Below are 25,130 nucleotides of genomic sequence, written 5' to 3' on the forward strand. Positions count from 1 at the left end.
TCCTAAGTAGCCCGCTATTACACTAATTTTAGGTTTTCGTGTATGAGCTTACATTTGGTAACATTTATTTTTTTATTTTGTCGGTCCCTATACAAGAAACTGGGGTAGTGGAGCTATTTTCCACTTAAATCCCAAAGAAGTCAATGAATGAATCAATCTTGTCACTTTCTATGTGCTGATACTTTGAACGATTCGTGTCTGCAATGAAGCAGGGGTCGGGTCTTCGATGTTTATTGTGACATTTCGGTGATTGTTGTGTCAGTAACCATGACAAATGCATAATTTGTATCATATAGGTATCTCGTATTATGGATATCAATGGATTTTCAAGTAACATTATCTCAAAATTCATGATATATAGAAGAATTCTAATTGGTTTCGGGTTGTATTTTGATATACAGGTTATTATATTGTGCCATTTTCAAACTGATAACCTGGGACTATTTCACAGGCTCACTTAACATTTCATTAAAATTCTATTAGTATTGTATCATCATGACATGAAATTATCAGTCATTTTCGTGAGATCTGCCGGACATTCCTAAAATGATTCAGATATATCAAAAGAGAGGATTAATCAGAATTTATCTAATGCAACATGTATCTTCATTTATTTATTTGTTTATTTGCGTCAGACCATGAAGGTACATATATACATATAAATAATTCATACAAAATGCATCTCATGCAATTAGTAACGTATACTATTACTACAAAATAGATAGGATTTACAATGAATTTGATTAAAAAGAACTACGTACATCTTTTTAGTGAACTAATGATAGCCAATTAAGTGAAAAGTCAGTTGACGTAAGAGAAATAAGTAGACTGATTGAGCTCATAGATAGTCTTGCCCTGAGGGAATTAACACGGATTGATTCTCCAAAAGAAAGAGTTTTAGAAAATGCAAACATCTGTGAAGCACTACAGAATCTAGGCAACTTAAGCAGTAATCGAAAAGAATTGTTATACAAACTTATTATAAGTTGCTTGTGTAAATTTAAACCATAAAGTAGAACAGTAAGAGAGGTACAGTATTACTGAACCAGAGCATTGTGAGAATTTGTTAACTAGTTGATTCCCCCTAGCGCACTCATGCCGGTATAACTTTTTATATGTAAATCATCCTGCAGATCATTACTGATGATGTACCCTAAATATTTATATTGGTTAACTGCCATCAATTTAACACCATTTAGCAATATATGAGGAAAATCCTTGATTTTCAACTTTTCGTAGAATAACCACACTCAAACGATTTTTAACTTTTAATTTGTACAGAGTGGGTTTTTATCTTCATTCAACCATTAACATCTAATATTCTTCAGAGTCATTGTCATTGGTCTGTTGAAGAGTAATTTTTTTGTTGTATCAGTCACTGCACCGGCACGCATCCGTACACTGCAAACCATTTCTCATACAGTGACATTTTGTTGATCGGCAATCCGCCTTACATCCACATATGATAGTTTCTATCATTTCCGCAGGTGCAGAGTCCTGTTCCATAAGTTTTGGAATGATTTTACCAGAGCTTTCGTCCCAACCATGACCAAATGGCTCTGGAACAGTTGCCCTACTTATCACAGCACTTCTCCACACGAGACACTGATAGTTAGCCCGCATTACGTGTAATCTAAAACTATCCGTCGTCGGCGGCAAGTTTCCATGTGTAGATCCCTTGAGGCAAAACAATCTGTAGCGAATATCATTCAATGATAAATACTGTCCAATTTCATTTTTCAAGTAACAGTTTCCAATTAAATCTGTACATGCAGTCAAAGTTTTTTCCGATACTTTCACAGAGCAGCCAAGATCTTGTAAATCGTCAAATCTTGTGACATAATCCTTTAAAACCAACCACGGTTTTACCTTCCCTATTGACCTGAAAGACGAGACGCTATCGCATCCCGTTAAAGCATAAAGTGGTAAAATGTATTTTACCAACTCTCCAAGTTCCATTACAACTGTTCGTACTGATAGTCTTATACTACGTAATTGTAACAAGATATTCTCTACATTCAGAATCGGATAGAAATTCACCAAAAGCACAAACACATCAGTATCAGGCGTATTTACAAGGATTGATGAATATCCTTTTTCACCAAGACATTTTATATGGTAGATCATACGGCAATATGCCTCTTCGTGACAGCAAATGTATTCTTCTGCAGGACTTTGACTCTTATTAGTAACGACACGTACAGAGTTATCGATGAACCTCCCCAAAACTATTTTCTGATGGCGATATAGTTTCTTTCCTCCAATCACTGGTAATTCACTCTATAGATATTTCAGCAAATTTGTTTTGTTCGCATTTGATCCAATGAACTTTGACCACTGTTTTGGAAGAGGCGTATTTGATGTGATGACTTTTATTTCAATGGTTTCTTTGCAACGTTTGTCCCTTTCACCATCCTTGATACTGTTGTTACTATATCTATCCATAACCAGATGCAGCTCATTACTTGGCCAAAAATAGTTTTTCACCGAATCAAACAGGCAAATCGTCAAGTCACCAAATGTTTTCAGACTTTTTGTTTTCATAGAATGAAGTAATACCATGGCATCAATGACACAGGCATCAAATTGTCCAGTTGGAGGTTGAGGCTGAGGCATGTCCTTCGTAATTGCTGGCACAAATTTACTTTTAGCTGTTGAAACTAAAGTCCCATCGGCATTAGCGATTGATAGCGGTACATTGCTAAGCTCATAGGTTAAGATGTGTTTCAGGTCGGTATCCCGTCCGGACGCAACTACAAGCAATCTACTAAATATCTCGTGATTTAATACCTGGATATGTTTACATTTTCCCTGACTTTTCAGCAGTTTCCCCATATCAACGAAAGTTTTCAATCCGTACTTTTTTAATGTGTCTTTAATAAGCTTCTTTGGTGGCGATTCGACCAGGCGCTCAGAAACGAATTGCATCAACTGATGTTGTCCGTTTTGTCGAGCATTTATCAAACTTTCGGAGATATATTCTGGTGCGACAGCTTCTATAAAATCAGATAAAATTCTTAGGTACACTAAAACCTTAAGGAATTTTGCATTTAAAAAGTCAGCTGAAAAGAACATTTCAGGTGCAAGTATTCAACTGACCTGTAACTATATTGAGTAGGTCGTCTTCTGTATAGCTGAACGGATTTACAGCTAAACCACTTATAGTTACAACTAGGGCTTAGACATCATTTTGGTCCTTTGTGATCATGTACTTCGAACAGTCTTTGTGAGGTACAGTGAATTGCACTGAACTGCACGTATCCCTTAAGTGAGATTTCATTTCCCCCCGCACATGTGCAGTCTTCATCCATCTGTTGAATATAATTTCGAAAATTTCATTTCTTTAGAGTATTTTTCTGATTGAATTGTTCCGGAGAGGTCGTCGACAATATTGGTTTCATTGAATTATATAGACGTCAATCAACTTACTTGTCAACAGCTTTTTGGTCACCAGAGAATGACGTTATGCCACCCTTAACTTTGGAATCGCGATTCAAGGATTGCTCCAATAGTAGGTCAGTCGATACGCTACTGAACTTTTTCCCTGAACTACTAAATGAATGCTGCCCAGAAGCGAATGCTGCGAACACATCAGGAGCTGTAATTGGTAACGTCTTCATATCATTCAGATAGACAGTCAACCACCGGTAAGACAAGTTGTCACTGAAAGAATCTTTTTACGGATCCCATTTATTCAATTGATAATCTTAACAATTATCAAGTTAAACCAACATATATCATCCTTACCGAGCATAATGGTGATGATCAGACACAAACAGATAAGGCAGCATCCGGGTTGCAGCTTCCAGGTGCAACATCCAATTTCCATCCCTTTCCGCTCGAATGAAGTCCAGTAATATCGAAACCATCTCTAAATACTGGTTCCAAAAGGAAAAGGTCGGAAAAGATTTGGACCTGGCATCACGGAATTTGTGGAGATTTTCTTTTAATTTCATGATATTAGGATCGTGAACTGCTTTTTCAACTGCAAATTTCAATTCATCCAATTCTACGGAATCAAACAACTCTTGGTATTTAGAGATGGCTGTCAAATCCCCGTCATCTGCTGTTTCTTGATATTCGCGCAATAGCATACAGTTGAGAGCCTCGTACAGTAATTTGTGTCCACGGACCGCTCTGTTGTAGTGAGCACACTGTCCAATTCCTCATGCTGTTACTGGGCCATAAATTCCTGACTCAATCAGAATATCCTCCAATCCACTTTCGTTATAGAGCCTACCAATTGCAGTTATGAATGACAGTGTCACGTGGAAGGGTCCCAATCGCAAGCAATATAAACGATATCCTGTCCAACAGACGAAATGTAACGATCCTTTTTTTCACTGTCACAAGCATCATCACCCGATAGTCGAGTGGTAAACAAAAAATCCAGGAACAAACGTAGGTATTCTGGAATTCGTTCTTCGTCAAAATTATCTTTCTTTGTTAATTCTATTGTTTTCTTTCTTGTAAGGCTGTTTATGGCATTTTTCAGAATTAAAGCAGCTTCATACAGAACTGCCTTTTCATTTTCTCCATTTTCTCCAGCAGCTTCAGCACTTCTGAATTTCTGATTTACTTGTTCGTTAACTTTGGTGAAATGTTTGCAGATGTCCTCTTTTGTGAGCTCTGAGCTCAGCAATATCTGGGGTTGGTTTTTAAGGTACCGATTAAGAAATTGCACTTTGTCACAATAAACAGATATCAATCTTTTTTTCAAGTTCTGGGCAGTGTAGTTATTAGCATCGCCTGTAACTACATGACAGTCACCAAGCAAACATTTATATCTTTCCAGCAATTTGTTCATTTCAAGAAATAACCGTTTTGTAACGATGCATCGATTTCACCTTTTAACCTGTCGAATGCGATATCTCTTGGATTTTCTGGAATTTCTGTAACACAACAAAATGTTTGACTCACTTATTGACATCGACAGTCTGCGTGATACCGGGCTTTTTTGGCAATTAAATCATGACATTCAATAAGTGAAATCAGTGCGAAGTCATTCCTTCGTTTTGCGGCCTCAGATATCGAATTCAGTCCTGATTCTGTTTCGATTATGCACATTTTCTTTATCCTCTTGCGGCTCTGACGTCCACAAAAAATGCAGGTTTCCCAATCAAATTTCTTTCTTTTTGCAGTACCAAGGTCATTTTCGCTTCAAAAAAGTAGCCTCTTTCCTAATGCTGGTTCATCCGCAGCGGCCATTTTACCTAAGAAACAATAAACAGTTTTCATTTTTCCTATTGGCCTTATGATCAATGTAGCTGCAAAAAAAACCTATTATGAATAACTGAAATATAGCAAAATTTTGAAAGGAATGCAATTTATAATTCAAATAGGATAAATAGGCTTAATATGGATGAGCTATTCACAAGGTCACAAGGCCGATATCTGTATTGAAACATTTTCAATTTTATGTGTTTAAAAAACCAGATCCTCTGAAAATGGCCCATAACTTCAGTTGCAGTAAATATAGGCTATGAAGCCAAATTCTATTAAGATTGTAGTGGGGGTGTTTTGAAGTGATCACAAAAGAAAATTTAATTGATGCATGATGTCATGTTTCTACTTGCACAAATCTGACCACAAATATTGACCAATACAGTAGGATACATAATTGATAAGTTCATAACGCAAAATGAGCCATGAATTAATCAGGCCTGTGTCCTGTTCACTCTACTTTCAATCACTTAATTGTGGTCAGCTTTGTGCAAGTAGAAATTTTATAGTGTTCAGTCCCACTCTGTTTCTCCCTACATATTTGTCACACACCAATCATTTTCTGTGGGGAGCTATACCCAACACCTCCTCTGCAATCTCATGAAAAATTAGGTTTCTACACCGACTTCAATCGGATTGATGGAACATGTTCTCCAGTTATATGAAAGACTCTGTGTATAAAATCTTACCTATGTTAAAATCAATTTCATACTTACATCATCTAGCCTGTCCTACTTTTTAAGTCAAGACTTTTCCTTTAATTTCATTACAGCAATAGAGATTTCCAGTTTTCTTCAATCTGATGACTCTAAGCAACAAGCCACTACTATCAAAACAACTATTTAACCAATTAGAATTCTTCTATATATCATGAATTTTGAGATAATGTTACTTGAAAATCCATTGATATCCATAATACGAGATACCCATATGATACAAATTATGCGGTTGTCATGGTTACTGACACAACAATCACCGAAATGTCACAATAAACCTCGAAGACCCGACCCCTGCTTCATTGCAGACATGAATCGTTCAAAGTATCAGCACATAGAAAGTGACAAGATTGATTCATTCATTGACTTCTTTGAGATTTAAGTGGAATATAGCTCCACTACCCCAGTTTCTTGTATAGGGACCGACAAAATAAAAAAATAAATGTTACCAAATGAAGCCCATACACGAAAACCTAAAATTAGTGTAATAGCGGGCTACTTAGGACCTTGGTTTAGGAGCTACATACTTTTTAAAGGATTTCTATCTATGAAATCAAATTAGGTGTTGGTTGCCTTGATATCCGTTTCCATGGAAATTGCACCAGTTCCCATGGAAACGGATATCGATTCCCCGAAGCCTAGATGCAAAGCTTTCGAATGATACCAAATTTGTCCATATGGTATCTCTGTTGAACGGAACTTAATTTCTAGAGTACTTTTTTGTACTTTGGTGCCCGTCTATATCACTAAGTCGCTGTTTACAATCGGTTGGTTACAGTCACATCTACTGCCAGTGTGCACTATCAAAATGCTAGCACGCTAGCACATCAGATGTTTTACAACAGTCACTTTTCAGCAGTAGACTCTTTCAAACAGCTACTATGGAAAACCAACTGAATTGAAAGGTAGACTATTTCGGCGACATTTATTTGTTATTTGTGATTACATCCAGCAGTCAAATGATTTCATTTCAATCGTTGTCTCAACTTACAATCATCACGATTTTTTGTATATTTTTCTGTCATATCTGAAACTCGGGTCCCCAGGGCGAATCACTAAAATCATTATCGCCGTAAGACTACATCGAAGTACCGATGACGTAAGCCGAAAGCCGTTACCGCTCTCCGCAAAATACATTCGTTACCGTAATCCAAATGAATTTTTATAGAATATATGTAATGAAATTTATCAATGAATCGGTCAAATGAAACATTTTCTTTAGAATATGTAAAATGTGCATTGATTCAGCGTAAATTCAAATCAGCGAAATAATCAACGATTCAGTGATTCAGCGAAGTTCGGAACACCCCCAAAACAATGCACATCTGACTCCAATTCTATATAAATTGTCATCCGATTCTAGAAACGTTTTCGTATCAATCATGGCAATTGCGCAATATAAGTATAAGGCACGCACTTAAACTTCTTTTAAACCCTTAATTTGGAATGTGTACATTCCTAACTGTTCGTCATTCCTCAATGATAGGAGACGTTTGACTGAAACACTTTTGGATTCCTCGTTAGTCAAAACTACAAATCAACCGACTGATATCGGACCAGCAATAACTTCAAAAACTTGATCAAGTTTATTGACTGATCTTAATCTTGGATTAGTGACTACTGCAAATATAATGCAGTAAACCGACCGAGGTTACAATATTGTAGCCTCGGTCAGTGTATGCAGGTAAATCCGCGCAAGTCCTCAACGAGTATGAATAACGAATAGAATCAATTGAATAGAATGGAATTAAATGATGGAGCTCATTCACATAACGAATCGCAGAGTTGTACGGCCGTAACAGATAACACAATTATTGCATTGTCGGGATTCGAACATGATGTGGCATCACTGCGTCAATGTCATTGAAGTGATTTAGGTAATGTTGACTTAATCTGCCAAACGGAAGTTATACAAATGGCGGCTTTTTGAATCGCAGATTGATGAAGCAGTTCGCTGGAAATGACGGATCCGGACTGATGTAAGTCCGAATCCGTGATTTACGGATGGTTTGATGCACGAGATCTTTCGGTAATTTGTAGGCTTTTCGGGATGTACTTTTATCAATGGATGACAATTCTTCGTGACATTCTTGTTCGCTGTTTAGACCCGGTTATAACGCAGGATTTATTCATAATAAATTACTACACGCAAATTCGAAACGGATATGCGAAAAGCTATATTCCTCTCATAATTGAAAATTACGTATATAAGCTGGTACTAGTCGAATCTGAAAGGAGTTACATTTAATGAAAAATGTGTGACTGGAAAGTGTAAAATTTATTATGATAATAATCAACAGAATAACAAGAGGGTTTCCGTGAAAGCAGCACAAGCCCTTTAAATGTAATAATTATAATCAACAGAATTACAATAGGGTTTCTGCGAAAGCAGCAGAATCCCTTAATAAAGTGACCCGGCCGTTTAGAAGTAACAAGGTATCACCTTTGTCAAGCCTCATAGATGTTTTGCTGAATTTAGGTCAATAATGGTATTTTCCGGATGGAATAAATTTTTGCGAAACATATACCGAACTATGAATTTTAATCACTTCGTCATCAGAATGTTTCACAGAAATCTCTTCTTACCGTTTCCTCTTTGATTGGTAAAGTTTTAAATGGCAATTATCACACATCGAAAGTGCATGGCAAAAAAGACGAGTTTTACAGTTTCTTCTTGGGAACAAGTTATTTCTGAACAGGTCTCCAGAGCCATTATAAAGACTTCTATGAAATACAATGAAGTCAAATATTAGATTGCCAATGTCCTTTGATCATCAATATCATGAATGAAACAGCAATGATTTCTTGAGTCACCTTCAAATACTATAAGAATTTGGTACAAAATGGGAATACCAGGAATGTGCATGCAACTTTCAAATGGTAGTTTTCGAATTTTATGAAAGTCTATATCCAGACAAAAGAAAGCCAACCCGACTAAACCAAAGTGTATATACAGGGATTAAAGATTGATGGTGATCTAGGCTAGACAAAAAAATACCATTGTTTCTCATCAGCCCTTTTCAGAAAAGTGACTAGGGCAGCATGTTTTTATTTTTACCTCCCTTTAAAAAAGATAGAAATAAAAAGCCATATTCAAAATTCCAACAAGGCAATTTGATACAACGCATCTACGTCCCCCCGCTGAAGAAACTGATCTTTAATATCGAAAAATGATGAGTGTATCCAAGGATAAACATACTATGAAATATCAATGTCCTGCAATCAATAGTTATTTAAGAATTGAGTATACAGGGTTTTAGGCAACCTGGACCTCTGACCCTAGAACTCCAAAATCACTAAGGCACATCCTCTCTCCAGGGGTAATCATACTAAGAAAAAGCATTGTCCTGTTATCAACATTTCTTCTTGAACCGTGTTTACAAAATTTCACACGAATGACCTGCAGTGACCGTGACCTTTGATCCTCTGAACCCAAAATCAATAGGCACATCCTCTCCCTAGGGGTAATCATACTACGTAATATCAGTCCTGCGATCAACGGTTCTTCTAGAACATAAAACTGATGAGAAACAAGCTTTCTTGTGTAGCCTTGAAATGAATTAGAAAAATTGCTTAAAAGTAAATACCTCATCCTGATTCATGACTGTTATTTTTCCAAGAATATCTTTTCTCCATGGACCACTCTTCTATAACAAGAATGAAACAAGAATCGAAATTGTTAATATTATGATTGGCTCATCCCAATCATATTCTGAACTCAAACTCTCTTAAAAATTGGCTTATCCCGATCACATTTCGAAAAATCGCCACACGTATCCTTTTATTGGCAAAACAAATAATTTTCACTTATGAGAATAAATGTAGTAAGACATTGGATAAAAACAACCAATCTGATCCTTTGGAATGCGGAGTATAAAAAATTCATTGTTTTGCACTCGTCGGATCTAATGGCCGCACCATATTTAGGTTTCCGTACGCGGCACGTACGTTATATCTAGACATGTTTATTTACATAACGTGTATTTAATGTTTATGTATGACGCACGTATCTACGCAGGTTGTCTGATAAAAGCAACACTGGCCATGAACACTAGCTTCTGTACATTATCATTTTCCTAGTATCCCCCTGGACCTGATGCTTTCACCCCGAAAATCTAGATGAGACGAACAGAACTCAAAGGACAACTCACGACCATTGTTCATTGTAATACGAATATAATGAATAGAAAATATTACAGCAAATAATACATTAAAAATATCGGAAATTCTAAAGTTTATATAACTTTCTTCAATTCCGAAAATTGAAAGTCAAATCATAAATGCGCAGCGACACCAACTCATCACGGAACAGCAACACCAAGTAACACAGTCAGATACTGGAGAAACCGACCTTTCTTCCTAAGATCATCACTAAATAGGGAATCTGACGTAACTCAGACTGAAAGCTGAGGAACTGAAGAAATATGTCCGGCGTTATTTCATAACTGAACAGCGTTATTAGTAATTGTATATATAGGGGTTCAGACCAAAGGTCGAGAGGTCGAGCTCATAAAAAAATGAAAAATAAATTCTCGCACTCTCGAATTTATTTTTCATTTTTCACTCACTCGCCCCTCAACCTCTGATCTGAACCTATATTTACAATTACTCTAATGATTCCATATATATATGAATATCATATAAATGAATAACATATATAAATGAATATTTTATATATGAATAACTTCTAAAATCAATTTTAATAAAAAATTTGTTATTAAAATGGAGAGTAAACAAGTACACAGTGAGAACAACAAATCATTCTTAAAAAGAATTCAAGATACTACAAATGTCAAATCCGTAGATAATAAATTTAAAAAGTTAAATGAATTAACATTACATAAGAAATAATATAATATGGTAATAAATTAGTTATTCACTAAGAATATGAAGGATTAAAAGGAAATAAATATAAATTCAGAAAATATTTACCAGATAGATTATCAAGTGAAGATATTGAAGAATTATATTCAGGTGATCTCTATTTCATATATAAAGTTAAGAATGAAAAAGTACACCATGATATAGATTTCCAATAATATAAAATCAACTTTAATAAAAAATTTGATATTAAAATGGAAGCAAATAAGAAGTAGTACTGCCCAATATGTAAAATCAATATAGATAAATCTCAAAAAGCAAGACGTAATAAAACTAAATCTCACTTAGAGAATGAATTGAAATTAGAATATGATAATGTTATTTTAGAAACTAAATTAGATGAATTAATGAATGAAAAAGAAATATATAAATGTGATACTTGTAATCAATCATTCAGTAACAAAAGATATTATGAACATTTAAAATCTAAAAATCTTATTTGAAATATTAATAATGATATTTTAGGTGAAGATTATTTTGATAAAGATAATGATAAGAAACAGAAGACAATTAAATGAATAAAAAATAAATTAGATAATAAAAGACCATACATGGAAGATGTTAGAAATTATAATGATTCATTAGATGATAAAAGAGATATTGAAATTACTGAAGCATTTAAAAGTGATATTGGTCCAGCTGCCATCGAGTTTAAATTTCATAAAGGTAAAACGTTAGAAGAAAATAAACTCGGGGTCCAGCGACACCATGTTAACTTGGGAAGTGGTTTCAAATGCTCAACAATCTAACAATTTCAATACATAACGCCCCCTAGTTACAATATACAAAAACCAATGACCTTGAAACCCACCACAATCATGGCACATGTCAGCAGCTATGATCTTGTGATTGATTGTGATAACAAAATATGCCTCGTTACCAATTTAATATGGAAATACAAAGTTTTTCTACTATTCAACACCCCCTGGTGACCATGCAAAGCCCAATGACCTTAAAACTCACCACAATCGTAGAACATGTCATGAAATACAACTTTGAAATCGATCATGGTAACAAAATATGCCTAGATACCAATCTAATAAGGAAATACTAATCTATTCTACTATTAAATGCCCCCGGTGACCATAGAGAATAACTAATGTCCTTAAAACTCACCAAAATCATGGAAGATGTCATGAGCTACAAATTTTGCAATTGATTGTGGTAACAAAATATGCATAGGTACACATATAAAATAGAAATACTAAGTTATTGCATTATTCAACGCCCCCTGGTGGCCACATTAAAAAACCAATGACCTTGAAACTCACTAAAATCATAGAACACGTTATGGGCTACAACTTTCCAATTGAATATAGTAATACAATATGCTTAGGTATGAATATAATGTGGAAAAACCTTTTCCCACCTGCGAATGAGTACTGATGACACAAAGATGGCCGCCAATTGTGTCATAATTGGCTGATCAAAAATACCTGTCTCAGGTATAAAACAGCTCTTTCCAAAGAATACCAATCACAAATTGCAAACCAAATGGCAAACCAGTAGGAATTAGGACAGTAGGAAGCTATAGGACCTAGAATTCTGGCCCTAAAAAGGTCATAGGACGGCCAACTTGAGTCAGGTCGACCCAATTTTTCTTTTGATGATGGGCCCTTGGTAGATATAAATATAAACCAAAGATCAAGGTAATTGATCAAAGCGTCTTCAAAATTTCCCTCGAAAACTTTGAAAATGTGTAAAAAGTGCTGATTTCGGCGAACAACAATGGCTGCCAGTCGGCCATCTTGAATCTGACAGGGCCAGTTTTTGGGCTAAAGATGTATCTAGGGTAGATACATGTATAAACCAAATATCAAGACATAAGCTTGAAGCGTCTTCAAAACTTCCCACTGGATTCCATCGACAGACGGATGGACCGACGATGGACGAAAAGTGAACGCAATAGCATGCTGGGACTAAAGTCCCAAGTGGGCTAAAAACATTAAGAAAATATGAAAGATATTATAAAAATAATTACAGACATAGAATATCCTAAAATAAGTATATCAGTTAAAGTTAAATTTATAAAATCTGAAGATAAACCAATATATAATATAAATTCTTATTCACAACATATTATTTCAAAAGAACATATAGATGATAAATTAAATAAATGTTATAATGAAGTAAAAAATAAAATAGAAGAGAAATATTTTAAAGGATCTGGATTAATATTTGATGATATAATATTTATGATGTTACACGTGTACAATACAAAATATAATAAATTAACTAAATCAAAACCAATTGATGAAAATAATTTATCATATTATAAAGATGATAATACAAATGGATCAAGTTATATTAAAATATCATTTAAAACTAATGCCATTATAAATGTACAAAATTTTGATGATGTTTTTTTATGGTCAATAATTAGTTGCTTACATCCTGCAACTGATCATATTTGCAAAGTATCATATTATAAACAATTTGAAAATAATTATAAGATGTTATCCTGTTAAAATTAAACAAATACCAAAAATAGAAAGAGATAATAATGTTAAGATAAATGTATTTGATTTAATCAGATTACCAAAAACAAAAGGACATAAAATTGAACATTATACATTAGAACCTTTGTATTTATCAAATGACTAGCTAAATACCCGTCCAATGGATGGCTTTGTCGTTGAGCGCATGGGTGTATTGGTCGTGAGCACACCACCTCTTCGCATGAATCCTGCATCCTGCATTTTGCTTATGAAATAAATTCATTTTAATCGGCCGGGAAATGAATCTAAATGCTTCAAATGTTCAGAGTTCTTGGAACCAACCCCACACCTGCTCCCCTACCCCGTCTGACCTGTCTGTGGAACAAAACCATTTGTTCAAATAACTAACCGTAAATTGTCGGCCCCAGCGGTTTTTAGGCCCCCTCTTTCTTGTTCGAGCACTTACTATATTGACCATACCACCCGTATGTTCATTTAAGAAGTCCCTCCATTCAACCAACTAATTGCATTATATCATCCTTAACTTTGATCGTGGGACTGCAATTCATTGAAAAATGAAAATCGCTCGACGATGATATTAGGATTCTGTATTTTGTATCACTGTTTGACATTATTTTTTTATATCTCTCTTGTATATACATACATTTTGCAAGAGAGCGTTAGAAAAGTACGTACATTTTTCATTGACCCCCCTCCCTGTACAAAGTTACTACCGGTACATTATTTGTTACCCCTCCCCAAAAACCTGTACTATTTGACATTCTTTTATAAATCTAACACCATCGCACGCATCGGCAGCCCCCGGAGCCATTGTGAGAGGCAGCGTTTGGGCCTCCCTACTGCCAGTAACCTATCTGTGGTATGGAACCATTCTGAAAAACTACGCAATGGGCCTGTCCCCTTCTAAGAACCATTCTGAGACGCTGCGTATGGGCCGGCAACACAGTCAGAACATATCGCTAAGTCCAATCATATCAATTTTGATCCAAAGATTACGTGTGATGAATGTCTTAACCAATGGTTTAAACAACTGAGGCACAAATCGGTGTTGAGAGAACTGTGTCATGTACTGTTCTGATGCTGCGTTAGGGTCGGTTAGGTCAGTAAATTACTATAGTACTATTACAGAGGCATAGTATGGTACTTTACTGTTAGATGGCGAACACATCTTTTTAACCGAATTTTAGCCCGGGCTTGGAATGAATATTGTCACTCCCTCGGACCACCAATCTGTTTGAAACATGTAACTTGATGAGCGGAAAAACTGGTATTAAGCATCAGTAAAAGGACGTTTCAATACATGCATTAATTTCCCAACAATGCGTCGCGGTAAATACCGTCTGTTCTGCTTTATAGTATAGATTATGATTTAAATGGTGTTATAGATATATTACATTAGGAAAATCATTATATGTGGATTAAACGAATTGATTTATTTTTTAGAACAGAAAATAATCACAATAAAATATATCTATGTAGAAAATGTATAACTAAATTCAGTAATGAAAGTGCATTATCAAATCATAAACAATTATGTGATAATTATTGTAAAATAGTTTTACCAAATGAAAAGGATAAAATATTAGAATTTAAAAAATATGATTACAAGAATGAAGTACCATTTGTAATATATGGAGATTTTGAATCATTAAATAAAGAATTAACTGATCAAGTTAGAAAAGAAATATATTATAAAAGAAAGAAATTGAATTCTAATAAAAATGATTTTTCAGAAGAACCACCAATAACAAATACTATTAAAAAAATTCATCAATCAGCTGCAGCTTTCGGGTTATATATAAAATCAGATTATCCAGAACTAATCAAAAGTGAATATTATAATTATAGAAATGAAAATGTTATCAATCATTTTTGTGACTTATTAATTGAATATGAAATAAGATATAATGAATTGTTAAATGAAAATAAAAACATTATAATGACAGAACAAGATAAAGAAGAATTTGAGTTTTCAGATGAATGTTTTTATTGTGAAAAACTATTTAATTTTAAAGATAAAAAAGTTAGAGATCATGATCATTCGAATGGTAAATTTAGAGGTACAGCATATGAGAATTGTAACTTCCAAGCTAAGAAAATCAATTTTGTTCCAGTTATATTTCGTAATTTATCAGGATATGATGCTCATTTATTTATTAAACAGCTATGTCATAAAATAGAAGAAATCAATAATGAAATAGAATGATTAAATTCAAATAGATCAAAAAATGTTGCTAAAATACCAACTTATAAATTCAAAATGTTAGCTAAAACATCTGAGAATTATATATCTTTCCAATTTGGGTGTCTAAGATTTATAGATTCATATAGATTTTTAAGAAGTTCATTAGATAATTTATCAAAATGATTAGTTGATGATGAATTAAAAATATTAAAGCAACACTATCCAAATAATGTTGATTTTCAATTAATGAGATATAAAGGAGCAATTCCATATTCATTTTATAAATCGCATAATGATTTTAACCTAACTGAAATATTAAAAGAAAGATTTTATAATGAATTAAGATCCGAATATGTTAAAGATGGAGTTTATAATAGAACATTGAATATTAGGAATCATTTCAAAATAAAAAATCATGGACAGATTAGTAGATTTATACTTAGCATCAGATGTATTATTATAAACTGATATATTCGAAAGGTTTAGAGATGTAAATCTAAAATATTTTAATATTGATCCATGTCATTTTTATTCTAGCCCGGGTTTAACTTGGGATTGTGGTTTAAAATTTACAGATATAACTAGGGGTCCAGAGACACCATGCCCACTTGGGAAGTGGTTCCAAATGCTCAACAATCTAACAATTTCAATATTCAACGCCCCCTGGTGACCATATACAGAATCCAATGACCTTGAAACTCACCACAATCATAGAACATGTCAGCAGCTACGATTTTGTAATTGATTGTGATAACAAAATATGCCTCGTTACCACTTTAATATGGAAATACTAAGTTATTCTACTATTCAACGCCCCCTGGTGACCATTTTCAAATCCCAATGACCTTGAAACTCACCACAATCATAGAACATGTCACGAACTATAACTTTGTAATTGATCATGGTAACAAAATATGCCTGGGTACCAATATAATAAGGAAATACTAAGTTATTCTACTATTCAACGCCCCCTGGCCACCATATAGAATAACTAATGGCCTTAAAACTTGCCACAATCATAGATGATGTCATGAGCTACAACTTTGCAATTGATTGTGGTTACAAAATATGCATTGATACAAATATAATATAGAAATACTAAGATATTGCATTATTCAACGCCCCCTGGTGGCCATATACAAAAACCAATGACCTTGAAACTCACCACAATCATAGAACACGTTATGAGCTACAACTTTCTAAATGATTGTGGTAACAAAACGCTTAGGTATCAATATAATGTGGAAAAACTTTTTCCCACTTACGAATGAGTACTGCTGACACCAAGATGGCCGCCAATTGCGTCATAATTGGCTGATGAAAAATATCTGTCTCAGGTATAAAACATCCCTTTCCAAAGAATACCCATCACAAATTGCAATGAGAAATGAAATACCAGTAGGAAGCTACAGGACTCGGAATTTGGGCCAAAATTAACATTTTTGGGCACTAAAAAGGTCATAGGACGGCCATCTTGAGTCCGATCGACCCAATTTTTGTTATGCTGATGGGCCCTGGGGGGGATTCACATACATCCAGAATATCAAGGTCATTGATCAAATCGTCTTCAAAATTTCCCTCAAAAAGTTCAAAAATGTGTAAAAAGTGCTGATTTTGGCGAACAACAATGGCTGCCAGTCGGCCATCTTGAATCTGACAGGGCCAGTTTTTGGGCTGAAGATGTGTCTAGAGTAGATACATGTGTAACCCAAATATCAAGACATTACCTTTAAGCGTCTTAAAAACTTCCCAAAATAACTTGATTCCGTCTACGTACGGACGGACGGACGGCGGACGAAAAGTGAACGCAATAGCCGGCTGGGACTAAAGTTCCAAGTGGGCTAAAATGGATTTGTTAACAAATATAGATCAATTATTATTATTTGAAAAATCTATAAGAGGAGGAGTTTCGGGTGTATTAGGCGATAGATATTTCAATGTAAATGATAATCCTGGATATAAGTTATTATATATAGATGCAAATAATCTATATGGTTGGGCAATGATGGAACCTCAGCCTTATGGAGTATTTGAAATAACAGAAGTTTTACAGTATGAAAATTATGATAAATTTGATTGGAAGAGAAGAATAAAAGATATATTCTGGATGACAGAATTCATACAGTCGCGTATGGTTGCAATTTAGATGAGTACTTAAAGTTAAAAAGAGAAGAAACAAATGAGAATGAGATTATGAAAAGGATTCTAATATGTTAATCAATTTTAATAAAAATATGTATGATAAATGGAAAGTAAACAGACACAAACTATAAATATTACGCATAAGAAATGTTCAAAATGTGAATTAAATAAGCCATTTACAGACTATTATAAACGTAAGATGGCAATGATGGTTTACAAGATATTTGTAAAAGTTGCAAAAACGTAATCAATAAACAATATTATATAAATAATACTGAAAAATGCAAAAATCATAAAAAACAATATCAAGCAAATAATCCAGAATATATGAGAGATTGGAAAAAGATAATCGTGAACATTATAATGATTATAATAAAAATTATCAAAATGAAAGGTATAAAACAGATTTAAATTTTAAATTGAAACAATGTTTAAGTTCTAAATTAACACAATTATTCAGCAAAGATAATCACTCAGAAACACTATCTAATTTCTGGGTTGTTCAGATAAATTTCTAAAATCGTTCGTTTGTGAAACGCATGTAGACCCAGACACCTCCCACATTGATTGGAAAATTTGAATACCGGCTATTCAAGTGTCATCCTACTGCGTAATTCAAAAATTATTCTTTGGGATTCAAATATCGAGGAATCAACCATAAATTCTGCCATAAGTTTTACATCTATTCAAAAAATTGAGTAGGAGGCCGGTGAAGGTTTTAACGTTTTAAGTTAGTTCTCATGAGACTGAATGCAAGTGGATTTAGGGGTTGGACTAGTCCTACCCTTCAGAATTTGAATGTGCCCACCAAAAAGTATTTGACTAGATTTTCTAAGCAAAAATAAATCCAAATGGCATAAAATACCCCTTTTGGTCCTATATATTCGGAGGGCCAAAGGAACCCCACCAATGTTTGCCTTGCACTTAGATAACCATAAAATAAAAGTAGTCAGGAAGTATTAATGGCAAGAAAACTTGAGTAAAATATTTATTAAACACATTTTATAACAGGATATGATCTGTAGTCAAATGTGTGTCTGCCAGATGATGTTTCTTCTAGGCTGTTTATATCCTAAAAATAAAAAAAAAAAAAACAACGACAATAGATATTTCAATACATGTCCCATTTCAATACATGGACAAGAATTATTTCAGAGAGAGTCTATAAAACGTGAATACTTGATTGTACAATCAAATGGCATAGCAGTTGGCTCCAGTTGAAAAATCATTGGACAAAAGAAAAAATCAAAAAAGTTTTGGCACCAAAAAATCTAATTTGTTGCCAGGTTTGTTTACACATGTGCGCGATGCACGTGGTTATATTATTGTTTACATCTGACGTCATCGGCAGATCGCAAGCCCCGCCCCACGTGTCAATCAAATGGCTTATAGGCAAAATGTTAAAAGAACCCTACTAAAAAAACTATGCAGTGTAACAATCCGGGATTTTCGGTACGGAATCCGACGCCAAATACCTTTCTATTAAAGGTTTTTTGGTGTATATCAGATAAATAATAATTATGATATTCACTTCATAAAATTTGAAGTGGATTGCATCCGATTCATGGCGGCTGTATTTAGTCACGTAGGTCAAACTGACAGCATGTGTGTGCGTGTCGAGCGGACCATTGCGTAATTTTCAATGCTGCGAACGTCTCTAGATTCTCACAGGGCCTCTATGCGCTCACAAAGAATTAAGTTAAGTCACCATATATGTTGACACTCACCTTTGAAGAGACTTCGTACGGTCCTCTAAAGTTAACATCCACGATACAACGATTTTAAAAATGGCTCTTCTGTCGATCACTATACCCTCTACGTCATAAGCAACACGTAATGTGTGATGTCACACAAACGGCGTGAAGAGCATTTTTTCAAGAGGGCACAGCAAAAACTAACCAACTATTTTTAACCAAATTCAATCCCAACTTGAAGACACCATTTCTGATGCGGAATTTGAGGAAATCTCTAACTAACTGGCTTTAAAACGACCTTAAACGTCTGTCAACCAAATCGGAAGTGCGTCATCAACCGGCTAACCGATCACATAAGGACGTTCGTCTAACGAACGTCCTAAAAAAACAATAACTTCAACTAGCAATTATTCTTATTTTTATTTTATTAGAACTCTAATATTTCTAGATAACAATTGAAATACTTTATATCACAAATAGAAAATATTAAAAAAACAATGACTTCAAATAGCTAATATTAGTTTGTTAACAGTAGTATTAACCCAAATAGCTATTAGTATTATTATAATATTTTTTTTCCACTTTTTTTTCTTTAAAATAAATGTCTAAAAAATCGAGTAAGAATAATATTGATATTGAAAAAACTATAGAAGAATTGGGTATTACTGATAATAAGGATATTCCAACCAAAATTGAAAATAATATTGATAATAATATTGATATTGAGTACTACTTATATTGTAAGCACCATCTTGAGTTATTAATTGCCAGTGGTAAATGTAAGAAATTTATTGGTAAAATAATATCTTTTCAAGAATTAGATAATATGAACAAAGAAAAAGTAATCAAATATTTCAAAATATATGAAGAAGCTAGAATGGCCCGAATAAATGATTCTATATCGGATGGAATAGTAGAATGTTATTCTAAATTATGTAACCGAATAATACCAATTAATGATGAAAATAAATTATATGCTGATTTAAAAAATGAATACTTAATTATGACAGAATTACAAAAATGGGTCGGTTATTTTCCCTTTCAATTAGGATCAGTAATGACATTAATTTCTACTGGTGTAATAACATTTTCTAATATTAAACCTATAGAATATAAAGATAAAAATATTGAATCAGAACAAAAATTAACTAAAATAAATGAGTGATGATAATTAGAAGAAGCCTAGATCTGAAAAACAAATAAAATGGTAAAGGGAACTACGTAGAAGATCTGCAGAATTAAAAAAAGCTAAGAAAAAGAAATTATCTGTTATAAATGAATCACCTGATATTAGTTCAAATCATAATTTATCTAATTCTTCTAATACTGGAAGTAATAATGACTTATATATTACATTTGGATAAATCACAGTAATTATACTCTCAGGTGTAATATATAAATTCAAATTTAATAATAATGATGATGATGATATTATACCAGAAAATAAATCAAATGATAAAATCATTGAAAATAAATCAAGATTATTATTAATGGATTAAAATAAGATGAAAAAAAAACAATATTTAAGAGATTTATATTAGAACCCAGAGAGCGAAGTATCATATTCAAATGTTTCGGAATTATGGGATAAGATTAAATCTGATATTGAAAATATAAAATATAGTGAATTAAAATTATGGTTACTGTTAACAATTGACTGAACAATTGTGTTCAGGGATTTGTACTGGTATACGGTTTCTGTAATGTCTAGTTATTATGTCACGCTCGTAGAGCATAAAATTTAGTCTGCAATCCTAGCAGTATAAAGGTTCAACATATAGCATTTTCTGGGCAGTTCACATATATCCTTCGAGTGACTGGTTTGAAGGGAAACAAAATTGTAAGTTTGAATTGTGAATCTATGTAACTTTATAGCTGAGAAATTAATTGTCGAGATATATAATTAGACTATTGGCTAAAATGTGTGTTTATATATTTTTGTTACAGCAAACGATTATGTTAAGAATAGAATAAATCCGTTTGAAAGTTTCCTGAAGAATTTGTTCGTTCGTGGTTTGGTGGTTTTTCTGGTGGACTGCAACATAGTTCGAATTTTGTGCCAGAATTATACGTCACTTAAAACCATCAGTACCATGAGTATGGAATCGAAAAGTTCTGAGAAGCTGAAGAGCAGTCGTGGTAGCCTCGCTGGGTGGCTGACAAGAGCCGTGGACCAGGTAGAGAGTGTTTTAGGGATGCACTCACTTGCTCAAAGAAACGCACATTATAGATACGCAGCTTCACTAGAGGACAGCGACGTAATTACCGAAGCCCACGAATGGATGGATTCGTATTACAATACCGCTACAAACGCGATTGACCGCCTCGAAACAGCGGTATTAGCACCAAAACCGTCACAAGAAATGCCGCAAGAAACGCAGCATCAACCGTCAACCGTGATACCACCATCATCAGCGACACCGGAGTTCGCATTGAATCCTTCAAAAAAGCTCAGATACATTTTAATGAGGCCCCGTTTCCAAAATTCAGCTTTTTAGTGTTTCGAGAATGGATAATGCTTTAATGAATGATTTGTATGAATATATGCTCAGTTGCACAGTCAAAGTCCCTTTGCACTGGAAACCGTTAAATTCGCTCCATTTGTATAGTAATATGCTCAGCCTACGGCTGGCATAAAATCATAATTGAGTTTTGAAATGAACCGATCATAACAGGTTGACTGTATTGTGTACATGTATAGCTTAACACGAAAATGTATCATTGATTCATTGATACATACATGACTAGGTCACTGCGCCATGCCGTAAATAAATGTCTTTTATATATTAAAACGCGGGAAATCATTAAATGCGTATCGTATGAACACAGAAAAGTATTGACATTGGAAACCTAACATTTTGTTATAATCAGTTACATGACTCTTGAGGAAATTGTATTATTCGTGGTGTCATCGCTATCATGACGTCACTAACTGACAAAATGAAATTATTCTCTGGCGTACTTACCTTTCTTATGCTGGAAGGTCTGTGTTTTAATGAAGGTCTGCTTTGCTTAATTTGACGGTTCATAGTAGTTGAATGCTTTGTTACAGCTTCCTGCACAAGTGTACGTTCAGATACGTTTTTCAATGCGCCCCCGCCTCCTCCTACAGCAATCACGTCAAGACATTTAGCTAGAAATACAGAAAGAGCGATGTTATAACCATTGTTTGATATTCTGATTGTATTCAGTATATTTATTGTGACATTGTTCAATACCGGTATATAATATTTAGCTATTGTGACATTGTTCGATATATAATATTTAGCTGGTGTGTACTAGGTTTTGTCACAATTGTGTACTCTTTGTTGTGGCATATAAGCTCCGCATGTACCGTTTTTGGGTTACTGCTGTGCTTTGCAGACTGCTCGTATTATGGGTAATTCCCCCTTGTCCTGATATTCCTACTACGCAGTTTAAAGGCACCTTACATAAGAGGCGTGAAACAATCATCCCGATTGACCGAATCAATGTGCACTTCGAGATAGCCGGGTTCAACATCATCGACTACAGAGAGACATGACCCTCAAACCATTGTCTCCGAAAAGGTCATTTGAATACTTGGCCTTTTAACACATTTTGCCCAATCCTAGTTTTGTGTGCTAGAATGTGTCTGCATTTTCCTTACTTTTTTAGCGCAACTTCACTGATTTAGTACTTATCGATCCAGTTAAAACCATATTGAAAACCCAACCGGCAAATGGAAAGTGATATTGTCCTCTATATCTGAGCCTTGAATAAACCCAGTGGGCAAACAACCAATTATTGACGTCGATCCTGCGTTGAAGACTCGACGTCAAAATACTAACGCCGACTTACGTCGATGGTTTTGCTAGTTGTAAGTTGACGTCGCTCTACTAGCTGATTTCAACGTTATATCAATGTGGGCTTAAAACAGTGTTCTTTAAAAACTCCCTGATCATTATTGACGATATTTTTTTCTTCATTTTGAAAACCCATGTGCTCAAATGGTCCTTAATTAATACCAATCACTGTGATACTCCTCGGCATACTTTTTGATTGGAAGACTTTCGGGACAGACATCAATGTGACATATCCTCCTCTTTATCGATGTAATAACCATCTAATATATATTGGAAAATACAATGGTAATGCTAACGTTGCATTAAAAATGTGTCATTAACAACCTAAATCGAACTTCGAATTGCGGGATTCGAATACCATCCACCAAAGTTAATCGTTCGACATAACGTCGCGACCATTTTTATTCATTCGAGTCGAGGAAGAAGGCAGTTGCGGTGAACTTTTGGAGAATTTTCAGGTATATAAGTTGTTGATGTGTTAGTATTATCGGTTTATATCAGTAAATAGTGCAAATAATATAGAGGGCGCTGTGTGTGTGGCGAGTAATAAAATGGCTGATCCTGAAATTCTGTGTGTGTTTAGTCTATCTTGATTTTCTATCAACTCGGAACGTTATCAACATGGTGGCAGCGGTGGGATTGACGACATTTTCGTTCTAAATTCTGTGAGAGACTGTTATATCGTCATTCGTCGCGTGAGTACTTGATAGAAACGATTTCTTTGCAAAAGAAGAAAAGATGGCCGACGGCGGTGATTCGTCATTATTACCTTGTCCGGTAACCCCTGGTGTGTTTCGTCCTCCGCCGCAGTTGAACGTTACTGAAGGCAATATTGCTGAGAATTTCCGAAAGTGGAAGCGGCAAATAGAGATTTACCTAAGCATTGCAGTGGCACCTCACACTTCTGATAAAACGAAAGTCGCTATCATTCTACACAGCGCTGGGCCAAAGGTCATTGAAATCTATGACCAAATCCAGTGGGCCCAGAGTGGTGATAGCAAGAACCCTGACAGGTTACTTGAAAAGTTGGAAGCGTACTGCAACCCTCGACAGAGCGAGGTGATTGAAACGTATAGATTCTGGAAGACACAGTTAATCGAACCGTTTGACGCATTTCTGACTGAAATCCGTAAAAGAGCAGAAGCTTGTAATTTTGAAGCATCCAAAGATGGAATGCTACGAGACAAAATTGTTTTCTCAGTCGCTGGAAAGCTCCAAGCACTTCTCTTACGTGAAGATGACTTAACTCTTGCAAAGACTATACGATTGTGCCGTGCATTTGAACAATCGAACCAACAGGCGGATGAACTCCGTGAAAAGTCGAAAGAAGTTCAGCAGGTTACGAGAACGAAACCGCGAAAGAGTTTTAAAAAGAGCAATTTCAATCAATGGCAGACAAAACCGGCACCAGACGTAAGATCTACGAAAAAGGAATGCAAGTTCTGCGGATTTCATCACGAATTTGGCCGTGGAAAGTGTCCGGCATGGCAGAAAACATGTAATAACTGTCACGAGAAAAATCACTTCAAATCGAAATGTACGAAACCTAAGGTCGTGAAAGCTGTTGAAACCGAGAAACACTCTGATTCTGAGAGTGATGCAGACACTGATTGGTTATGCGCCGTCAACCGGAAACAGCCACCGTCAAATCTGCTCAGTGCGAAAATGATCGTCAATGAATGTGAAGTTCAATTTCAACTTGATAGCGGTGCAAATGTTAACACAATATGTAAGCGTTACGTGAAAAGAGAACAGCTGATACACTCGTCTTCTCGTACTGATCTAGTAATGTGGAATGGTTCCACGATGACTCCGCTTGGCGAAACGAAATTGAAGGTACTAAATCCGCGCACTAATGAGACCAACTGTATTCAGTTCATTGTTGTTGAGAATAAGTTCTCGTGTCTACTGGGTCTTAACGCACTGCGTGATATGAAACTTATAACTGTTCACAACGATCGATTTATAGCCAAGGTAATCGCAAAATCTGCATTAGGCGATCTCGG

The 25,130-nt window shown here is 34.8% G+C and overlaps 1 protein-coding gene across 13 annotated transcripts in view; it reads right to left on the minus strand.

The window, feature by feature from the left end:
- Positions 1–25,130, minus strand: part of LOC141915498 (uncharacterized) — a 473,311-nt gene that overhangs the window by 135,671 nt on the left and 312,510 nt on the right. For 12 of the 13 annotated variants that reach the window (XR_012620964.1, XR_012620965.1, XM_074807054.1 and 9 more), the window contains 2 exons: positions 22,267–22,433; positions 9,527–9,586 (listed from right to left, as the gene is read on the minus strand). Coding sequence is in view for 11 of the 13 variants with exons in the window: in XM_074807054.1 (XP_074663155.1) it covers positions 9,527–9,586; positions 22,267–22,433 (227 nt within the window). In the remaining 2 variants the exon portion in view is untranslated. Of the gene's footprint in view, positions 1–9,526; positions 9,587–18,590; positions 18,679–22,266; positions 22,434–25,130 lie in introns of those variants that run through there. The other variant, XM_074807062.1, reaches the window with a different exon arrangement.

The sequence above is a fragment of the Tubulanus polymorphus genome, chromosome 1 (assembly GCF_964204645.1).
Source record: "Tubulanus polymorphus chromosome 1, tnTubPoly1.2, whole genome shotgun sequence".
Taxonomy (NCBI): Eukaryota; Metazoa; Nemertea; class Palaeonemertea; order Tubulaniformes; family Tubulanidae; genus Tubulanus; species Tubulanus polymorphus.